The 18,364-nt window shown below is 55.0% G+C and overlaps 1 protein-coding gene across 4 annotated transcripts in view; it reads right to left on the reverse strand.

Moving 5' to 3' along the window:
• POU2F2 (POU class 2 homeobox 2) overlaps window positions 1–18,364 on the reverse strand; it is a 35,638-nt gene that overhangs the window by 6,696 nt on the left and 10,578 nt on the right. For all 4 annotated transcript variants that reach the window (XM_007458598.1, XM_007458599.1, XM_007458597.1 and 1 more), the window contains exons 5-7: window positions 16,699–16,815; window positions 5,180–5,285; window positions 4,997–5,088 (exon numbers count right to left, since the gene is read on the reverse strand). In XM_007458598.1, coding sequence (XP_007458660.1) covers window positions 4,997–5,088; window positions 5,180–5,285; window positions 16,699–16,815 — 315 coding nt within the window. The remainder of the gene's footprint in view (window positions 1–4,996; window positions 5,089–5,179; window positions 5,286–16,698; window positions 16,816–18,364) is intronic.

Consider the following 18,364-nt stretch of genomic DNA (forward strand, 5'->3'; position numbering starts at 1 on the left):
CTGGGGGAGGGGTTGGTGGTTTTAGCCTCCTCTCAGGCAGGGAATCAAGGATCAGCTCTGCTACCGAATTGCTGGGTAACTCAGGCAAGTTTCTTAATCTCCCTGGGCCTCAGTTTCCCCCTCTGCAGAATGGGAACAATCATGGCTACTCTACCTACCCCATGGGGTTGTTGGGAGAATCGGGTTAAAAGTAAGTAGGCTGCAAATAAAGTAAAAGTATTTTTAAAAATAGACAAGGAGGGTGACTTGGGGAATTTACAAGGAAGCAAGAGTTCTCTCTGGAATGCTTCATTTCCCTAAAAATAAAACATCTAAGTACGTGGTGGGTACAGGGATGTTGGACGCACAAGTCCTTGATCCGTTTTCCAAAACCCTGGGACCAGATGTGTTTTGGAATTCAGAATATTTTCAGATTTTAGAAAGCCTACATGGGGCATATATCACAGATAATGTGAACCTCCACCATTAGGGTCAAGGCATCACCCCATATTCGGACATATCAACAGCTGTCAGCAAAGCACAAGTACCACACAAGAGGGATAAAGAAAAGTCACACGCCGCCTCGCATCAGGCCAAGACAGGTTTTGCGGACTTCCCTGGTGGCGCAGTGGTTAAGAATCCGCCTGCCAATGCAGGGGACACGGGTTCGAGCCCTAGTCCGGGAAGATCCCACATGCCGCGGAGCAACTAAGCCCGTGAGTCACAACTACTGAGCCCGCGTGCCACGACTACTGAAGCCTGCGCGCCTAGAGCCCATGCTCCACAACAAGAGAAGCCACCGCAATGAGAAGCCCGCGCACCGCAACTAAGAGTAGCCTTGTGCACAGCAGTGAAGACCCAATGCAGCCAAAAATAAATAAATAAATTAATTAATTAACTTTCTGGGTTTTTTGAAACAGTTCATATATTTTTTAAATTTTATTTTATTTATTTTTTTGCGGTACGCGGGCCTCTCCCGTTGCGGAGCACAGGCTCCAGACGCACAGACTCAGCGGCCATGGCTCACGGGCCCAGCCGCTCTGCGGCATGTGGGATCTTCCCGGACCGGGCCACGAACCCGTGTCCCCTGCATCGGCAGGCAGACTCAACCACTGCGCCACCAGGGAAGCCCCCCATATATTTTTTAAAAGGGCTGTTTTAAAAAATAGGTAGGAGGGAACTTTAAAATCCATAATCATGAAAAATTATTATTAAAGTTTAGGACCCAGTGGGAATTCCCTGGTGGTCCGGGGTTAGGACTCCACACTTCTACTGCAGGGGGCGTGAGTTTGATCCCTGGTTGGGGAACTAAGATTCCCTCAAGCCCCAAGGCACGGCCAGGAAAAAAGAAAAAAAAAAAAAGTTTAGAAACCAGGCAGCAAACTTCAAGAAAGGCCACGGGGACCAGGCAGGAGGACACCAAGGCAGCCAGAAGAACTCACGCCTTCTAGGAGAGGCCCGAGCTCATGCCACGTGTACGCAGATCCAGCCTTCCCAGAGCTTCTGGCTTGTCAAAAGAAGCTGGGAATCTGGTGTTTTCCGGGAATTTTGTTGACAGCTAACTCAATTTTTAAATGAGTGTGGGCCCTTGTTTGCAGTCTCTGGTCTGGGAAGGGGACACGAACTGGTACCCAACAGACCCTCAGGGAACACCCCCCATTTGGAGTGCTGGAAGAGATCTGAGGCATTCATGCCCTAAAGGCCTGTGAACCCCCTGAAATTTTGTGTTTGTGCACACGTGCATTTTGGGGCAGTGGGGGTCGGATTCAAATAATCCATCAGATTCTCAAAGGAGTCCATGTGCCTGCAAGGGTTAAGAGCCACTGGTCTGGCTGACCCCTCATTCCGTGGAGGAGGAAGCTGACTCAGACAGGGAAAGTGGCTTGCCTGGGGTCCCACAGCAAATTAGTAGCAGAGCTGCGCTGGGCCCCAGGGCTCCTGACTCCTATCTTGGCCCCTGTGGCTGGTGGCGGGGTCGGGGGGGGGCAAATGGAGAGGAGACCCTCACTCACCACCAGTCCACGCCATCTGGCCACAGCCTGACGCACTCAGTGGACCACTCACCTGTGTGGGCAGCCCTGCCCGGGGCTGGGAGGTCAGAAGAGCTCCCTGGGTTTGCTGAGGTAGCTGGAATAGATTTGGCGTCGGAAGCAGGCCTGGGGGGGACAAGAGGGATCGCACGGGGTGAGGGGGGCAGAGAGAGTTCTGTGGAGGCGTTGGGGAGGGCATCCAGGGTGAGGGCCTTACCTGGCTGACTCTGCTGGGCCTGCGGCAGCAGGAACTGAGCAGGTGGCTGGAGGTGGTGTCCCGGCACAAGCACCAGCTGCTGGAGCTGGAGGAGCTGCTGGATGTCCTGGCAGGGAGAGGGGTGGACAGAACGACAGCGTGAGTCCTGGCCCGGCTCTTCCCTCTGCATCGCCTGAGCCCCGAGGGGTGCGCCACAGGGCAGGCTGGCTTAAGGCATAGAGGGATGGAGCATGGGTCACTGGGTGCAGCCCTGAGCTAAGGGCATCCAGGACGCCGGAGCATCCTACATGGGTCATCACAGGAGGGCTCGCTCTTTATTTACCTTTTCTTTCTTAATGAAATATTTGCCTTGTCCTATATTCCCACAGAACAAATAGGATCGTTTAAAAATGTAAATCAGACCAAGTCTTCCTTTTAAAACACTCCCAAGGCAAATTACATCATGTCTGGGAATAGCTTTAAAATACTCCAGCCCCTAGTGGCTGATTAAATTGGTACAGAGACTTTGGAAAACTCTCTGGCACTCTTATGAGTTGAATTGTGTTCCGCCCCACCCACCACCAAAAAAAAAAGATATGTTGGAATCATAACCATCCCCTAGGACCCCAGAGTGTGACGTCATTTGGAGATAGAGTCTTTGCAGATGATCACGTTAAAATGAGGTCATATTAGGGTGGGACCTAATCCGGTACGACTAGTGTCCATATAATACGGGGAAATTTGGAGACAGACGCACTACAGCTGCACTGAGATACTATTTTTCCCTAATTACAGTGCATGACACACTATGTTGGGGTGTGAGGGGAAACAAAAATTCTTGCACGTCGCTGGTGAGAGGGTAATCCGGCAACGTCTATTAAATTACCAGTACAGGGCTTCCCTGGTGGCGCAGTGCTTGAGAGTCCGCCTGCCGATGCAGGAGACGCGTGCAAATAAAGTAAAAGTATTTTTAAAAATAGACAAGGAGGGTGACTTGGGGAATTTACAAGGAAGCAAGAGTTCTCTCTGGAATGCTTCATTTCCCTAAAAATAAAACATCTAAGTACGTGGTGGGTACAGGGATGTTGGACGCACAAGTCCTTGATCCGTTTTCCAAAACCCTGGGACCAGATGTGTTTTGGAATTCAGAATATTTTCAGATTTTAGAAAGCCTACATGGGGCATATATCACAGATAATGTGAACCTCCACCATTAGGGTCAAGGCATCACCCCATATTCGGACATATCAACAGCTGTCAGCAAAGCACAAGTACCACACAAGAGGGATAAAGAAAAGTCACACGCCGCCTCGCATCAGGCCAAGACAGGTTTTGCGGACTTCCCTGGTGGCGCAGTGGTTAAGAATCCGCCTGCCAATGCAGGGGACACGGGTTCGAGCCCTAGTCCGGGAAGATCCCACATGCCGCGGAGCAACTAAGCCCGTGAGTCACAACTACTGAGCCCGCGTGCCACGACTACTGAAGCCTGCGCGCCTAGAGCCCATGCTCCACAACAAGAGAAGCCACCGCAATGAGAAGCCCGCGCACCGCAACTAAGAGTAGCCTTGTGCACAGCAGTGAAGACCCAATGCAGCCAAAAATAAATAAATAAATTAATTAATTAACTTTCTGGGTTTTTTGAAACAGTTCATATATTTTTTAAATTTTATTTTATTTATTTTTTTGCGGTACGCGGGCCTCTCCCGTTGCGGAGCACAGGCTCCAGACGCACAGACTCAGCGGCCATGGCTCACGGGCCCAGCCGCTCTGCGGCATGTGGGATCTTCCCGGACCGGGCCACGAACCCGTGTCCCCTGCATCGGCAGGCAGACTCAACCACTGCGCCACCAGGGAAGCCCCCCATATATTTTTTAAAAGGGCTGTTTTAAAAAATAGGTAGGAGGGAACTTTAAAATCCATAATCATGAAAAATTATTATTAAAGTTTAGGACCCAGTGGGAATTCCCTGGTGGTCCGGGGTTAGGACTCCACACTTCTACTGCAGGGGGCGTGAGTTTGATCCCTGGTTGGGGAACTAAGATTCCCTCAAGCCCCAAGGCACGGCCAGGAAAAAAGAAAAAAAAAAAAAGTTTAGAAACCAGGCAGCAAACTTCAAGAAAGGCCACGGGGACCAGGCAGGAGGACACCAAGGCAGCCAGAAGAACTCACGCCTTCTAGGAGAGGCCCGAGCTCATGCCACGTGTACGCAGATCCAGCCTTCCCAGAGCTTCTGGCTTGTCAAAAGAAGCTGGGAATCTGGTGTTTTCCGGGAATTTTGTTGACAGCTAACTCAATTTTTAAATGAGTGTGGGCCCTTGTTTGCAGTCTCTGGTCTGGGAAGGGGACACGAACTGGTACCCAACAGACCCTCAGGGAACACCCCCCATTTGGAGTGCTGGAAGAGATCTGAGGCATTCATGCCCTAAAGGCCTGTGAACCCCCTGAAATTTTGTGTTTGTGCACACGTGCATTTTGGGGCAGTGGGGGTCGGATTCAAATAATCCATCAGATTCTCAAAGGAGTCCATGTGCCTGCAAGGGTTAAGAGCCACTGGTCTGGCTGACCCCTCATTCCGTGGAGGAGGAAGCTGACTCAGACAGGGAAAGTGGCTTGCCTGGGGTCCCACAGCAAATTAGTAGCAGAGCTGCGCTGGGCCCCAGGGCTCCTGACTCCTATCTTGGCCCCTGTGGCTGGTGGCGGGGTCGGGGGGGGGCAAATGGAGAGGAGACCCTCACTCACCACCAGTCCACGCCATCTGGCCACAGCCTGACGCACTCAGTGGACCACTCACCTGTGTGGGCAGCCCTGCCCGGGGCTGGGAGGTCAGAAGAGCTCCCTGGGTTTGCTGAGGTAGCTGGAATAGATTTGGCGTCGGAAGCAGGCCTGGGGGGGACAAGAGGGATCGCACGGGGTGAGGGGGGCAGAGAGAGTTCTGTGGAGGCGTTGGGGAGGGCATCCAGGGTGAGGGCCTTACCTGGCTGACTCTGCTGGGCCTGCGGCAGCAGGAACTGAGCAGGTGGCTGGAGGTGGTGTCCCGGCACAAGCACCAGCTGCTGGAGCTGGAGGAGCTGCTGGATGTCCTGGCAGGGAGAGGGGTGGACAGAACGACAGCGTGAGTCCTGGCCCGGCTCTTCCCTCTGCATCGCCTGAGCCCCGAGGGGTGCGCCACAGGGCAGGCTGGCTTAAGGCATAGAGGGATGGAGCATGGGTCACTGGGTGCAGCCCTGAGCTAAGGGCATCCAGGACGCCGGAGCATCCTACATGGGTCATCACAGGAGGGCTCGCTCTTTATTTACCTTTTCTTTCTTAATGAAATATTTGCCTTGTCCTATATTCCCACAGAACAAATAGGATCGTTTAAAAATGTAAATCAGACCAAGTCTTCCTTTTAAAACACTCCCAAGGCAAATTACATCATGTCTGGGAATAGCTTTAAAATACTCCAGCCCCTAGTGGCTGATTAAATTGGTACAGAGACTTTGGAAAACTCTCTGGCACTCTTATGAGTTGAATTGTGTTCCGCCCCACCCACCACCAAAAAAAAAAGATATGTTGGAATCATAACCATCCCCTAGGACCCCAGAGTGTGACGTCATTTGGAGATAGAGTCTTTGCAGATGATCACGTTAAAATGAGGTCATATTAGGGTGGGACCTAATCCGGTACGACTAGTGTCCATATAATACGGGGAAATTTGGAGACAGACGCACTACAGCTGCACTGAGATACTATTTTTCCCTAATTACAGTGCATGACACACTATGTTGGGGTGTGAGGGGAAACAAAAATTCTTGCACGTCGCTGGTGAGAGGGTAATCCGGCAACGTCTATTAAATTACCAGTACAGGGCTTCCCTGGTGGCGCAGTGCTTGAGAGTCCGCCTGCCGATGCAGGAGACGCGGGTTCGTGCCCCGTTTCGGGAAGATCCCACATGCCGCGGAGCGGCTGGGCCCGTGAGCCATGGCCACTGAGCCTGCACGTCCAGAGCCTGTGCTCCGCAAATGGGAGAGGCCACAACAGTGAGAGGCCCGCATAACGCAAGAAAAAAAAAAAAAAAAAAAAAAAAAAATTACCAGTACACATATCCTTTGACTCAGCCACTCCACTTCTAGGAATTTATCTTAGGGATATACTTGCACTTGTGCAGAATGTCCTCACTAGAAGGATACTCCCAGTAGCAAGCAGTGTTTTAGCAAAAGAGTGGAAACAAGCTGAATGTGTAGCGGTGGGGGATGGGTGAATGAATTAGGGTAGATCTTCATGACAGAATATTATGTGTTCATCAAAAAGATCAAGGACACTCTTTGTCCTGACATGGAACAATCTTCAAGATGTCCTGTAGAATGGAGAGCTCAAGAGGAAAAACAGTGGGTATGATGTGCTACTGTTTGTGTTAAAAAAAAAAATTATACCCTGGTACCTGCTTGGGTATGCATAGATTATACTTAAAAAACGATACCAGAAACTGGCAAGGCTATAAACCCTTCTGTACCTCTTGAATTTTGAACATTTACCTTGTCCAAATAAAGGAATAAATACCCAGGTGTCCCACGCCCCCTCGCCTGGTTGAGCAGTCACTTATGCCCAGCATCCCTGCTTTTCCAACCACTCGTCTTGCAAGAGTTCCAGGCTGTTCCCTGTCCACCTGCAAAGGCCTCTGCTTTCTCCGTGTGCTTTAGCAAGTGCACAGAGTCCCCAGATGCTCCCTGACCTCTCAGCTTTATCACTCTAGCTGCCAATCATCTAAGAATACAGTTTAAGGAGTTTGACATCCTACGCTATATCCTTTGAAACTGCATCCACTCTGCCTTCCCTTTGAGACCCTCCCCACCCACCCAAGAAGGCCTCCCTGGCTATTTCTCTTCCGCACTTGGATTGACCCTGGGCAGTGAGTGAAGCCGGGGCTTCAAGGCCTGCCACTTACGCTGGACTCTTCCAAGACCCCCATACCTAATCTTGTTTTATAATTTTGTTTTCTTCTTCTTGTTTTTCTGGCTGTGAGGTGGCTTGCAGGATCTCAGCTCCCCGACCAGGGACTGAACCTGGGCCCTGGCAGTGAAAGCGTGGAGTCCTAACCACTGGACCACCAGGGAAGTCCCTTTTCATCAAATTTGTAATAGCGATTGTACATCCAGCTCCTTGCCATGGCCCTGCACGACCTGGCCTTCCTCACCTCCCACGACTCTCTCACTCCCTAACTCATCCAGCCACACTGGTCTCCCTCCTGCCACTGAACCCAGAAAGAAATCCCCACCTCAGGGCCTTTGCACGTGCTATTCCCCCCCCCCGCCCCCCGCTGCTCTTGATCTGCACATGACTGGCCCCTCATCATCATTTAAGCCGTTATCAAATGCCCCTTCCTCAGAGAGGCTTCCTCTGGCCACCTGCTCTGACACGGAGATTTCCGCCCCCCCCCCGCCCCCCGTCGCTCTCTTACAATACGTTCTTTTCCTTCCCTCATAGCAATAGCAGCTTCCTGTCTGTCTCCTCAAAAAGGGTTGGTGCCAGCTCCACGAGGGCACAGATTTGTTTGCCTAATTCCTCACTGTAACCCTCATGCAGAAAGGTGCCTGGGCGTGGTGGGTGATCCCCAAACGCTGGTTGACCAAAGGAATTCAAGAAGGAGAGAAAGAGAGAAGATTCTGGGTGAACAGTGAGCTGCCTCAAGACTGGGGTTAGGGACTTCCCTGGTGGCGCAGTAGATAAGACTCTGCCTGCCAATGCAGGAGAACGGGTTCGAACCCTGGTTGGGGAAGATCCCACATGCCGCGGAGCAACTAAGCCCATGAGTCAGAAGTACTGAGCCCGCATGCCGCAACTACTGAAGCCCGCGCGCCTACAGCCCGAGCTCCGCAACAAAAGAAGCCACCGCAATGAGAAGCCCGCGCACCGCAACAGAGTAGTCCCCTATCGCCACAACTAGAGAAAGCCCGCGCACAGCAACGAAGACCCAACGCAGCCAAAAAAAAAAAAAAAAAAAAAAAGACTGGGGTTAGCCAGTAGAAGGCGCCATTTCTCCACAACCTAGAGCCAGCTGAATCGGCACACCAGCTGAAGCCACTTGGGGGCGTGTTAGGACGGAGACAGGGTGGAGAAATTGGAGTAGGCGGAGGGATGCCAGCGCTCCGCAGGGCCCCCCGCCCCCCGTAGTGGATCATCTACTCTGTCCCAAACCCGTGAGAAGAGCTAGCACAGCCCATTAAAACCGAGAAGGGGGGAGAGAAATTCTTGCTCATCGCTATATTCTCTTCACTCCCCTGCCCCAGTGCAGGCATAGAACGGGCAATCCATGAATTTTCCGTGAATGAATAAGGTAACCCTTAGGACTGGTGGTGTTTGGGGGCAGACTGGCTGTGCTTTGCCACAGGTGGGATCTTGGCCACAGACTGGGGGCAGAAAGACTGAGACACACGGTTCATATGACACATATGGGTTCATATGGGTGAACTGCAGTGTAATCACCCACTGGGCTTGGTTCCACCTGGTGGGGAGAAGGCAGCCTTGAGCAGGAACTAGAGGCCGCTGGGGCCCCAGAGCCGTGCAGGTGCGCTGCCTCACTCCAGCGCACAGGGCCGACTCCCCTCTCCCCCATGACTGGCCTCACACTCACACGCTACACTCCCGCAGCCCCAGTGGGGACGGTGTCGACATGCACATCGACACTCACTTGCCGTCCCTGATACGGCAAATTTTGACCGGTTCTGGACACTGCGTGCTGCGAAGACGTGGACAGCCTAGAGTGACGTCCAGAGTGGGGAAGGGATGGGGTCTGGGGACCCTGTAAGTTACTTGCAATCGACTGTAGAAGGGGCTGCCTAGGGAGGGAGGCAGTGAGCACCGTCCTGGGGGCCATCTGGGTGAAACTGCACCCCCAGAATGGTGCAGAGGGAGTTCCCACACTGGGTGGGGTCACCTAGGTGTGCAAGGATCCCTTCCAGCTGAGAATCGTGAGGGTTAGAGTCCTGGCCATCGTGCCTGCTTTTTTTTTTTTCTTTTTTGTTTGTTTGTTTTTGTTTTGTGGGATCTTTGGGGATCTTAGTTCCCCACCAGGGATTGAACCCGGGCTCTTGGCAGTGAAAGTGCGTAGTCTTAACGACTGGACCGCCAGGGAATTCCCGTGCCTGCTTCTTGCTGTGTGACTTGGAGGAAGCCAGCTGTCTCTCTGGGCCTTACTGTATAGCGTGACAATGCACGGTGTCCTGGAACCACCTGCGCCCTGGAGATGGCCAGACACCTGACTCTGTCCCTGACACACCGTGAGACCATGGGCAGTTCCTTACCCTCTTTAAGCCTCAACTTCCTCAGGTGACACCTCAATAATTCTTACCTCATGGAGCTGTTAAAGAATTAAATGAGAAACAGGTGTAGAACGTTTAGTCTGATCCCCGGTTCACTGAAGTGGTCCTCCGTAAATGGCAGTCCTTTTTAACTGAGTCATTTCTCTCAGGGCTCAGTTTTGTCATCTATAAAACGGGAGTAATAACGTCTAACTCTTCACTGGGTTGTTTTGAGGCCTGAGTAATATTATTATTCTCAAAGCACAGTAGGTTGGAAATCACAACCTACTCCTCCAACACCAGCATTTGCCAGCACTGCACCCTCACATTAGCCGCCTCATGTCACCCCGTGAGCTCTCGAGGGCGGAAGCCCCACCAGTCCATCCTCTATCCTGAAAACTTACAACTTCCAGCTCCTGCCCAGACCCTCCACTGAACTTCAGCCCCAAATATCCATCTGCCTATTTGATGTCTCCCCCTTGGGTGATTAATAGACTCTTTGAACACTACCACGTCCAAAGTGAAACTCCTGGTTCCCCAGCCCCACCCTCCAAAACACCCTGTTCCTCCCCTGCCTCCCCCAGCTCAGGAAACCACCTCACCATCACCAATCTCTGAAGCCAAAATCCCAAGAGTCACCCTTGACCTATCGGATCCACACAAAAGAGCATCCCGGACCCCACCTTCACCCTCATCGCCACCCCGCCACCCTCGATGCCTGCAAGGACTTCCCACTCCTTACTTCTAGCCCATTCTCCCCCACAGCAGCTGGAGGGAGCTTTGTAAAGGGTCAGCTGGGACCCTCGTCAGCTTAGAACCCCCAACAACCTCCCATCATACCCAGCACACATTCCAAACTCCTTGATCTTGCCCACGAGGCCCTGCAAAAGCCCGTCCTGCCTGCCTCCCCACCTCAGCAGTTATTTGTCTCCCGCTCACTCTGTCCCAGCCATTCCACTTTCCCCTGCACCCCGAACACGTCAAGCTGGTTCCACCTCAGGACCTTTGCACTGGCTGTTGCCCTTTCCTAATGTCTCCCACTGCCTTCTTCATGCCTGACTCATTCAGGTCTCGGTTCTCAAAGGCCACCTTCTCAGTGAAACTTTTCCTGACCACCCCATTAAAAGTGGCTTCCTCCCTTGGGACTTCCCTGGCAGTCCAGTGGTTAAGGCACTGCACTTCCACTGCAGGGGGCACAGGTTCCATCCCCTATGCCGTGCAGCAAGGCAAGAAAAAAAAAGAAAATGTGGCTTCCTCAGTCTAGGACAGCGCCCTGTGTCATTTTCTTCATTACACTTATGCTAAAACCGTCTTGTTTTGCTGATATGTTTACTTGTTTACTGTCTCGCCACTAGAACATAATGTCCTCAAGGGCAGCCACCTCTTCCTTGTTCACAGCTGTCCCCTCAGGGCCATGAATGAGCACCTGGCGTACACAAGGTGCTCGATAAGTATTAGTTGAATGAATAAATGACTATGATTATTCCAGTCCCTCCACTAGGGGAAGCTCTAAAGGTTGGAGGTGGGGGGTGGACAGAGGTAGCCTGTCTCTAGCGTCCCATCTGCTAAGTACCCCCGTCCCCCAGAGGTTGGCCCTGCCACATGGAGCCCACGAGGTCCTGGCGACTGGGGCAGAACACCGTGGAGCAGAGAACCATTCAACAGGGAGAAAAAAACACCTACCTGCCAATTGCACATTACATTCCATGCTACCTCATGCTAAAATTCCAGAACAGACGAGCAACAGCAGATCCCAACCCAGGAGTCCTGGAGTGACTGGCATGCCTCTGGACCGGCCCAGTTCCTGGACTCTGGGGCCTGTGGTGCCAGGTGGGCGGCTGAGCTGACCTGGCATCCCCCGCCCCTTCTCCAGCAGCAGGACCCAACTCCTCCTCTTGGGGACCTGCCCTCCCCCACTCTCAGGTCAGGCAGTCCAGGTGGGGCTGACCCCACCCTCCCGGGAGTTGGGGGCAACGACTCAAACCTGGCCACTGGGTGTGTTTTATCTTTCTGGGCGGGGTGGCTGCAAGTCTTGAAGTGCTGGTACTCATCATGCCTGACCCAGAATGAAAAGGGAGACAGATACCTGGGGCCAGGCCTGATGTTCCAGGCTGGGCCTTTTCTGTGATTTGAGCCAAACAGTCCCTTTTCCTCTTCAGCTGCCTAGAGTGTGGCTGTGGCCCCACTGACACCCACTCCTGGCTCATCCTTTGCTGCCTCCCACCCCTCACCTCCCCAAGCCTGCCCTGCTCTCTCGCTTTGCCTTCGCCAGTCCCACGCCTGGAACCCTTTCCCCAGGCTCATCCACCTGGTAAACTCCTACTTGTTCCCCGCCTCGGTTCAGATACCACCTCCTCCAGTAAGCCTTCCCTGACTCCCTCAGACACAGACCCCTTTCTTTTCCCGCACCCCCACCACATCCAGCAGGTTTATCTGGGAAACCCTTCTTCACTAGGTCCTACTCCCCTGAAAGATCTTCTCAAGCTTTATTTGCCGTGGTCATATTACGAAAATAGGGACGTTCCTCCCCGCCCCCACCGCCGCCGCCGCCGCCGTTCTCCAAATACAAAATGATGTTTTAACAGTTAATGTAAATTTTCAGTCAATGCCTACCCTACCCCAGGCATTCTGAATTACTCCCCTGGAGAGATGTCTTCCCTACCCTTGATTGAAAAGCTGCAGCAAAACATCCCTCATTGATTCAGTAAACGTCTGTGTGGCCCCCTCGGTAGAAAGCATCATGCTGAGTTGAGTGTTGGACACACAAATTGTAAACCTGCATTATAGGGACTTCCCTGGCGGTCCAGTGGTTAGGACTGTGCTTTCACTGCCGAGGGCCCGGGTTCGATCCCTGGTCAGGGAACTAAGATCCCACAAGGCGAGGGGCACAGCCAAAAAAAAAAAAGTCAGTGGTAAAATTGTATTATAACTGTCCCTTCTGTACAGGCTAGGGAAATGCAGGGAAGGTTCCTGCCAAACTGACCGACATTCCTTTGGAAGTTGGCAATAGACGGACAGAAGGGGGACTTTCCCTTCGTACTTTATATAATTTTAAAGTGATAGGGTTATGGATGCTTTTTGACTTTCGTATTATTTTTCAAGTAAAGCATTTCTTAGTGGCTCATTGGTGTGTCTGTTTCCCTACAAGACAGGGAGCCCCTCTGGGGACAAGGCTGGGTCTGAGTCATGCCTGCTTCCCACCAGGGCCTGACCCAGGAGGCGGGAAGTGTCTGCGAAACGAGGGCAGGACAGAGCTGGGCAGGAACAGGCAGTTGCACTGGCAGGCACGCGACACAGGCTGGGGAGAGGGTCAAGCCCAGGGCCGAGGCCGGCTGTGGCTGCAGCGGGCAGCGAGGGCAGAAGGACGGTGGTCCCCACCACGGCCTGGGCGCAGTATGGTGACCGGCTCATGGGCTGTACTAGATAAACATTGGTCTGTTGGGGAAGTGAGATCACAGGGTGACAGAACTCCCAGAAAACAGCTTCAGCCCAGCTTTGCACTTGCAGGAGACAGATGGAGGTCAGAGCTGAGGGAAGCTGGGGCAGGAGTAGAGAGAGGAAAGGGCTGGGCAGGAGGGATTCGAGGGGACCTTGAGAATCAGTGCCTGGGCAGGTTACAGGTGGCAGAGGGTCGGCCTGCTGCTGCTGGTGTCCGTAGGGGGTCCGGAAGAGGTGGTTCTGGGGGGGGTGTATGAAGAGAAGGAGTGCCTGCTGGTCACAGGGGCTGAGGGCCTGGCTGGGTCTGCGCTAGGCTGCCCTGTCCCTCCTCCCTCCCTGTAGCCTGTGCTCCTTCAACAGACATTTCCGAGGGCATGTGTGGACACGGCCCTGCGTGATCAGGGCTGTGGCAGAAGGAGAGGCAATGGGCTGGGGGCCCCCAGAGGAGGCAGGAGGCAGGAAATCAAACCAGCTGGAGGGAGGGAAGTCATGGAAGACTTCCTGGAGGTTCAGGCTCCCAAGCTGGGGCTTAAAGGATGGAGAGGAGCTCTCCAGGTAAAGGGAGGGGGCTGACTTCCAGGTAGAAAGGAGAACAGGAGCAGGAACACCAAGACTGGAGGAGCCCTGAGCCTCCACCTTGCTCAGTGAAGAGCCGTGTGTGCTACAAAGCAAACAGATCACCGGCTGCTGGGGTCTCTGGTGGCCGGGGTGGGAGGGGTGCCAGTTAGGGGCAGCAGCCCCAGATCACGTGGTTAGAGCCCTGGACTCCCAGGCCTGGCTTCCAGGCTGGCTCTGCCACTTGAGCTCACGGTGTGACTTGGGGCAGGCAAATCACTTTGCCTCCCCTGCACGCCCGCTCCTCCCGCCCCCCACCCCCCAACCGGCGCCTTGGCCAGGATGAGGATTTGTGGATTCAGGGAGGTCACGTTAGCATAGTGCCTGGTACAAAGGCAGCACCTGACAGACTACCTATGGCAACGGTGGCAAGCCAGGCATTGGGAGGATCTGTTTGGAAGAGTCGCTGCAAAGCAGCGAGGCCAGATTGCTCTGCGTTTCTGCAGAGCCAGGCCCAGCGGCAGGAAGCTCTAAGGAGACAGAGATGCACTCAGTGTTAAGGACAGCCCCAAATGGGAGCGCTGGTCAGCAGTGGAACGGGCCCATCGAAGGCCGACCGCTGTCAAGGGAACAGCCTCGCAGGTGCTGGACAGCTCCCTGGTGTAGACAGCATAGGCCAATCCCTCGCTGTAGGACTTGCCAGGCCCTTCACTGCGCTGGAACGCGGGCCACAGACTCAAACGCTCTATGGAAACCAGGTTAACAGCACAAATGGGTGACATGGCAGGGGTGGAAGGAAGGGGTGGGCTGGAAAAAGCAGCCTGTCGGAAGAGGACGCCTGCCCAGCCTCTACTCTGCTCCTGCCAACCATCCTTATGGGAAGTCTGTTGGCCAATATCATGGTTGAATTGTGTCCCCTAAAAAGATCTGGTAGGGGACTTCCCTGGTGGTCCAGTGGCTAAGACTCCATGCTTCCACTGCAGGGGGCACGGGTTCGATCCCTTGTCGGGGAGCTAAGATCCCACATGCCGCGAGGTGCGGCCATTAAAAAAGAAAGAAAGAAAGAAAAAGAAATGGTAGGAGTTCTAACCCCTGGTGCCTATAAATATGACCTTGTTTGGAAACGAGGTCTTTGCAGATGTAATCAAGTTAAAAGGAGGTCATTAGGGTGGACCCTAATCCAATGACTGGTGTCCTTATAAGAAGGGGAAATTTGGACACAGAGACAGACACACTCAGAGAAAAGATGGCCACATGACGACAGAGGCAGAGACTGGAGTCATCCATCTACGAGAAAGCCAACGGTTTCCTGCACCACCAGAAGCGAGAAGAGGCAAAGAGGGATTCTCCCGTAGAGCCTCGAGAGAGACCCCAGCTCTGCTGACACCTTGATTTTGGACTTCTGGTCTGAGATGATACATTTCTGTTGTTTTAAGCCACCCAGTTTGTGATACTTTGTTATGGCAGCCCTGGAAGCTAATACAGCCACTCATGCATGATTCCACGTAGACCAGAAGTCTCCAGAATGGGGAGAGAGAATGCAGTGTTTCCTAACTCACAGACCACAGGCCCCTTTCTGAAAGAGCGTCTCACTGGATGAGCCAGGGCACTCGATGTGGGGCACCGATTCTGATTCTCAGCCTTTCTTCTGTAGCCACACAGGTCCTGTGCGTGGAGGTGACCCCTGGTTTCCTCTGCTGTAAACTGAGGTTAATAATGTGTCAGCCTCCCAGGTGGCTGTGGACCCTCAGCGAGATGCACAGAAAGCAGAGAGTCAGGCGCGCCCATCGCGTGGAGGGTGTCCTCCCCCTGAGCCTCGCTTTACCCCTCTGAGAGATGGGTGGCAGCATCTCCCGAGGCTTCCTGGGGTTGCCGGGGACCGCCTGGCCCAGCGCTGGTGGTCAGAACGGTCCGCGTGGACCGGCCAGCCCCCTGCACCGGCTCGGCTTCCGCGGGGCCTCCGCTGGAGGGCGTGTGCTCCCCGGGGCTGCCCTTACCTGTGCTGTGAGCTGGATGGGTTGGGACAGGGTGAGCTGTGGGGTCCCGGGGGGCTGGCTGGCAGGCTGTGGTGGCGGCAGGTCGCCTCCCCCGGAGGAGGTTGGGGGCTGCGAGGTCGAGGAGGAGGAGGAAGAGGAGGAGGAGGAGGAGGAGGCGGCGGCGGCCGCGGCGGCCAGGAGCTGGGCCTGCGCTTGCTGCAGGAGGAGCTGCTGCTGAGCTGGCATCAGCGCCGTGAGCTGTGGGCGGGGCGGGGCGGGGCGGGGGCGGGGCGGCAGGGGCCGGAGGACCACTGGCCGACCTGGCTGGAGGCCTGGCGTCAGGCTGGCAGGACGGGAAGAGCCGCCCAGAGGCCAGAAGGGCGGCCTCTGCTCTGCTGGCCTGTGTCCATGCCGACTGCCTCCACCCGCCCCTCCTCCCACCATGGCGGCTCCCCAGACGGGGCCGCAGCTCAGCCCTCGGTTCTGTGCAAGAGCCCCAGACCCAGGGCAGTGGGTCCCGGGAAACCTGAGCCCAGGGAGGCTCCACACTGCTCTGGGAGCTGGCAGAACAAAGGCGATGTCTCAGCCCCGGCTTCCATGCTGGGCTGGGTGTCCCCAAGGGCACTGCTGTCCCGTCTGGTCCCCTCCGCCCAGCACGACGTGGAAAGCACCTGCCGGGCTGTGGTCAGCCTCCCGGCTGCGTCAGGGCAACACCTCCCGGGGCCAGCCCCACTGGAGCAGCCGCCCAGTCCTCCACCTCCAGCCCACAGGGCCTATTTCTTCATCTGGATCACAGAGATGGTCTTGGAAGCCACGTGGCGGGGTAGGAAGTGCCTGCATGTCTGCTCCAGCCCACGCCCCACCCTGGGGACGCGCCTGCTGGGTGGGGCCTTGGCTAGGAGGGAGCCAGGGCGGGGCCCGGAAACAGGAGGAGGGGGGAATGGGAGGGGCTCCAGCTCGGTCAGAACTGCCTGGAGGGAGGACGCTGAGTGCCCCGGGGCGGGGCGGGGCGGGGCGGGGCGGGGCGGGGGCGGGGCGGCAGGGGCCGGAGGAGGGGCGTGGGGGGAGCAGAGAAAGCAGACAGGGGTTAGCGCCTGAGCCAAGCGGGTTAGGGGGCAGGTCTTCCAGGAGGAGAGAGGAGGGCGAGAGGCAGGCGTTCAGAGAGTGGCCGTGGCCGTGGCCACCAGTCCTGTAACAGACGGGAGGGGGCTGGCCCGTCCCTGCCTCCGTGCACCCCAAGTACTTACCCCGGCTAGCTGGCTGCCCGTCAACATGAGTTGGGCCTGGGGCAGATGCGGCTGAACCGGCTGGGGGGGCAGGGGTGCCGCTGGGGCTGAGTCACTGCTGGAGTCTTCAGCCTTGATCTGGGGGGGAGAGAGGCAGGGTCCGGGACCCCAGAATGTTAAGCGGAGGCCAGAGAGAATGCCCACCTGTGAACCAAAGAGAGGGCACGTGTGTGGCAACGGCAGCCCCGCGCCGCCAAGGGAGAAGACTGGGGTGCGGAGGCCGGGCCTGCAGTGGCCCGCGGGGACCTCGGGCCACCTTTCTGGCCTCAGTTTCCGCACCAGTCAGAAAAGGCTAACACACCCTCTGCACCCGAACTCCCAACAGGAGAGGGTCACACTTGGAGAGCGCTTTTACCCTCCTGGGGGTCAGTTCGCCATCTTTAAAATGGGAAAGGATACCAGTAGGGGCCCCGGGACATCAAAGAAGGGGGTCCTGTGTGCCACACCCCTCATCTGCTTCAGCCAGAGGTGCACCTCTTATCTGTCCAGTGGAGTAAGACTTTATTGGAAGAAAGAGGATTAGGGTATGAAATAAAAATCACCGCCTTATAATATGGGTCATGAATTCAAAGCCTAAGGAAGCAGGCAGACAGCACAAATGGGTGATTTGGGCAAGTGTGGATGGGGTGGGCTGAAAAGAGTATGCCCGCCTGCCGGAAGGGGAGGCCTGCCCAGCCCCACCCTGCTTCTGCCGGCAAAAAAAAACAAAGTAAAAATGCTGCAGGACTAGCAAAGGATGTCTGCAGGCCAGATGTGGCCCAGGCGCTGCCAGCTCTCAGCCTCCACCCCAGAGTCTGCTGAGCCCCTCCTCCTCTCTCTGTGGAGGATACAGATGCATCTCGGTTCCACAACGCAGGACAGACCAGCTTAGAGGGGTCCCAGCCTTCTTCCTCTCCTACCTGAAAATACCAGACAATGTGGCCTTGCCTGAGAGGTCTGCTGGTGAAAGACACATGGGGTGGGAGGTGTGGCTTGATGAGTCGCACACTCTCAGGCCCAGAGGGGACATGAGGGATCATCCTTCAGCCCAGTGTCCCAACAGTGTTTTGCAAAAGGAGATCCAGAGAGGGAAAGCATCTTGTGTAAGGCAACACAGTGACTTGGCAGAAGCGAGCGTGGCATTTGCAATACAGACTGAGACAGACAGACAGAGGCCTGGGAAAGGGCCAAATAACAGAGGGTGAGTGGCATGCCCCAAGGGACGGGATACAAGTGTCAGAAAGTCTAAGGGGTACAGGGATGCAGCGTGAAAGAACAGTAGATTCTAGAAGCCAGGGCAGTGGCTGCCCTGGAGGGGAAATGAAGGCCCTTCTGGAAGTCTGGTCGTGTTCTGTTTCTTGATCTGGTGCTGGTGACACAGGTGTCCAATTTGTGAAAATCCACAGAGCTGTACACTGAGGATCTAAGTGTGTGTCATATTTTAATTAAAAGTTTTTAAAAAACCAACATTGTGGGCTTCCCTTGTGGCACAGTGGTTGAGAGTCCGCCTGCCGATGCAGGGGACACGGGTTCGTGCCCCGGTCCGGGAAGATCCCACATGCCGCGGGGCGGCTGGGCCCGTGAGCCATGGCCGCTGAGCCTGCGCGTCCGGAGCCTGTGCTCCGCGACGGGAGAGGCCACAACAGTG

The sequence above is a fragment of the Lipotes vexillifer genome, unplaced genomic scaffold (genome assembly GCF_000442215.2).
Source record: "Lipotes vexillifer unplaced genomic scaffold, Lipotes_vexillifer_v1.1 scaffold371, whole genome shotgun sequence".
Classification (NCBI taxonomy): domain Eukaryota; kingdom Metazoa; phylum Chordata; class Mammalia; order Artiodactyla; family Lipotidae; genus Lipotes; species Lipotes vexillifer.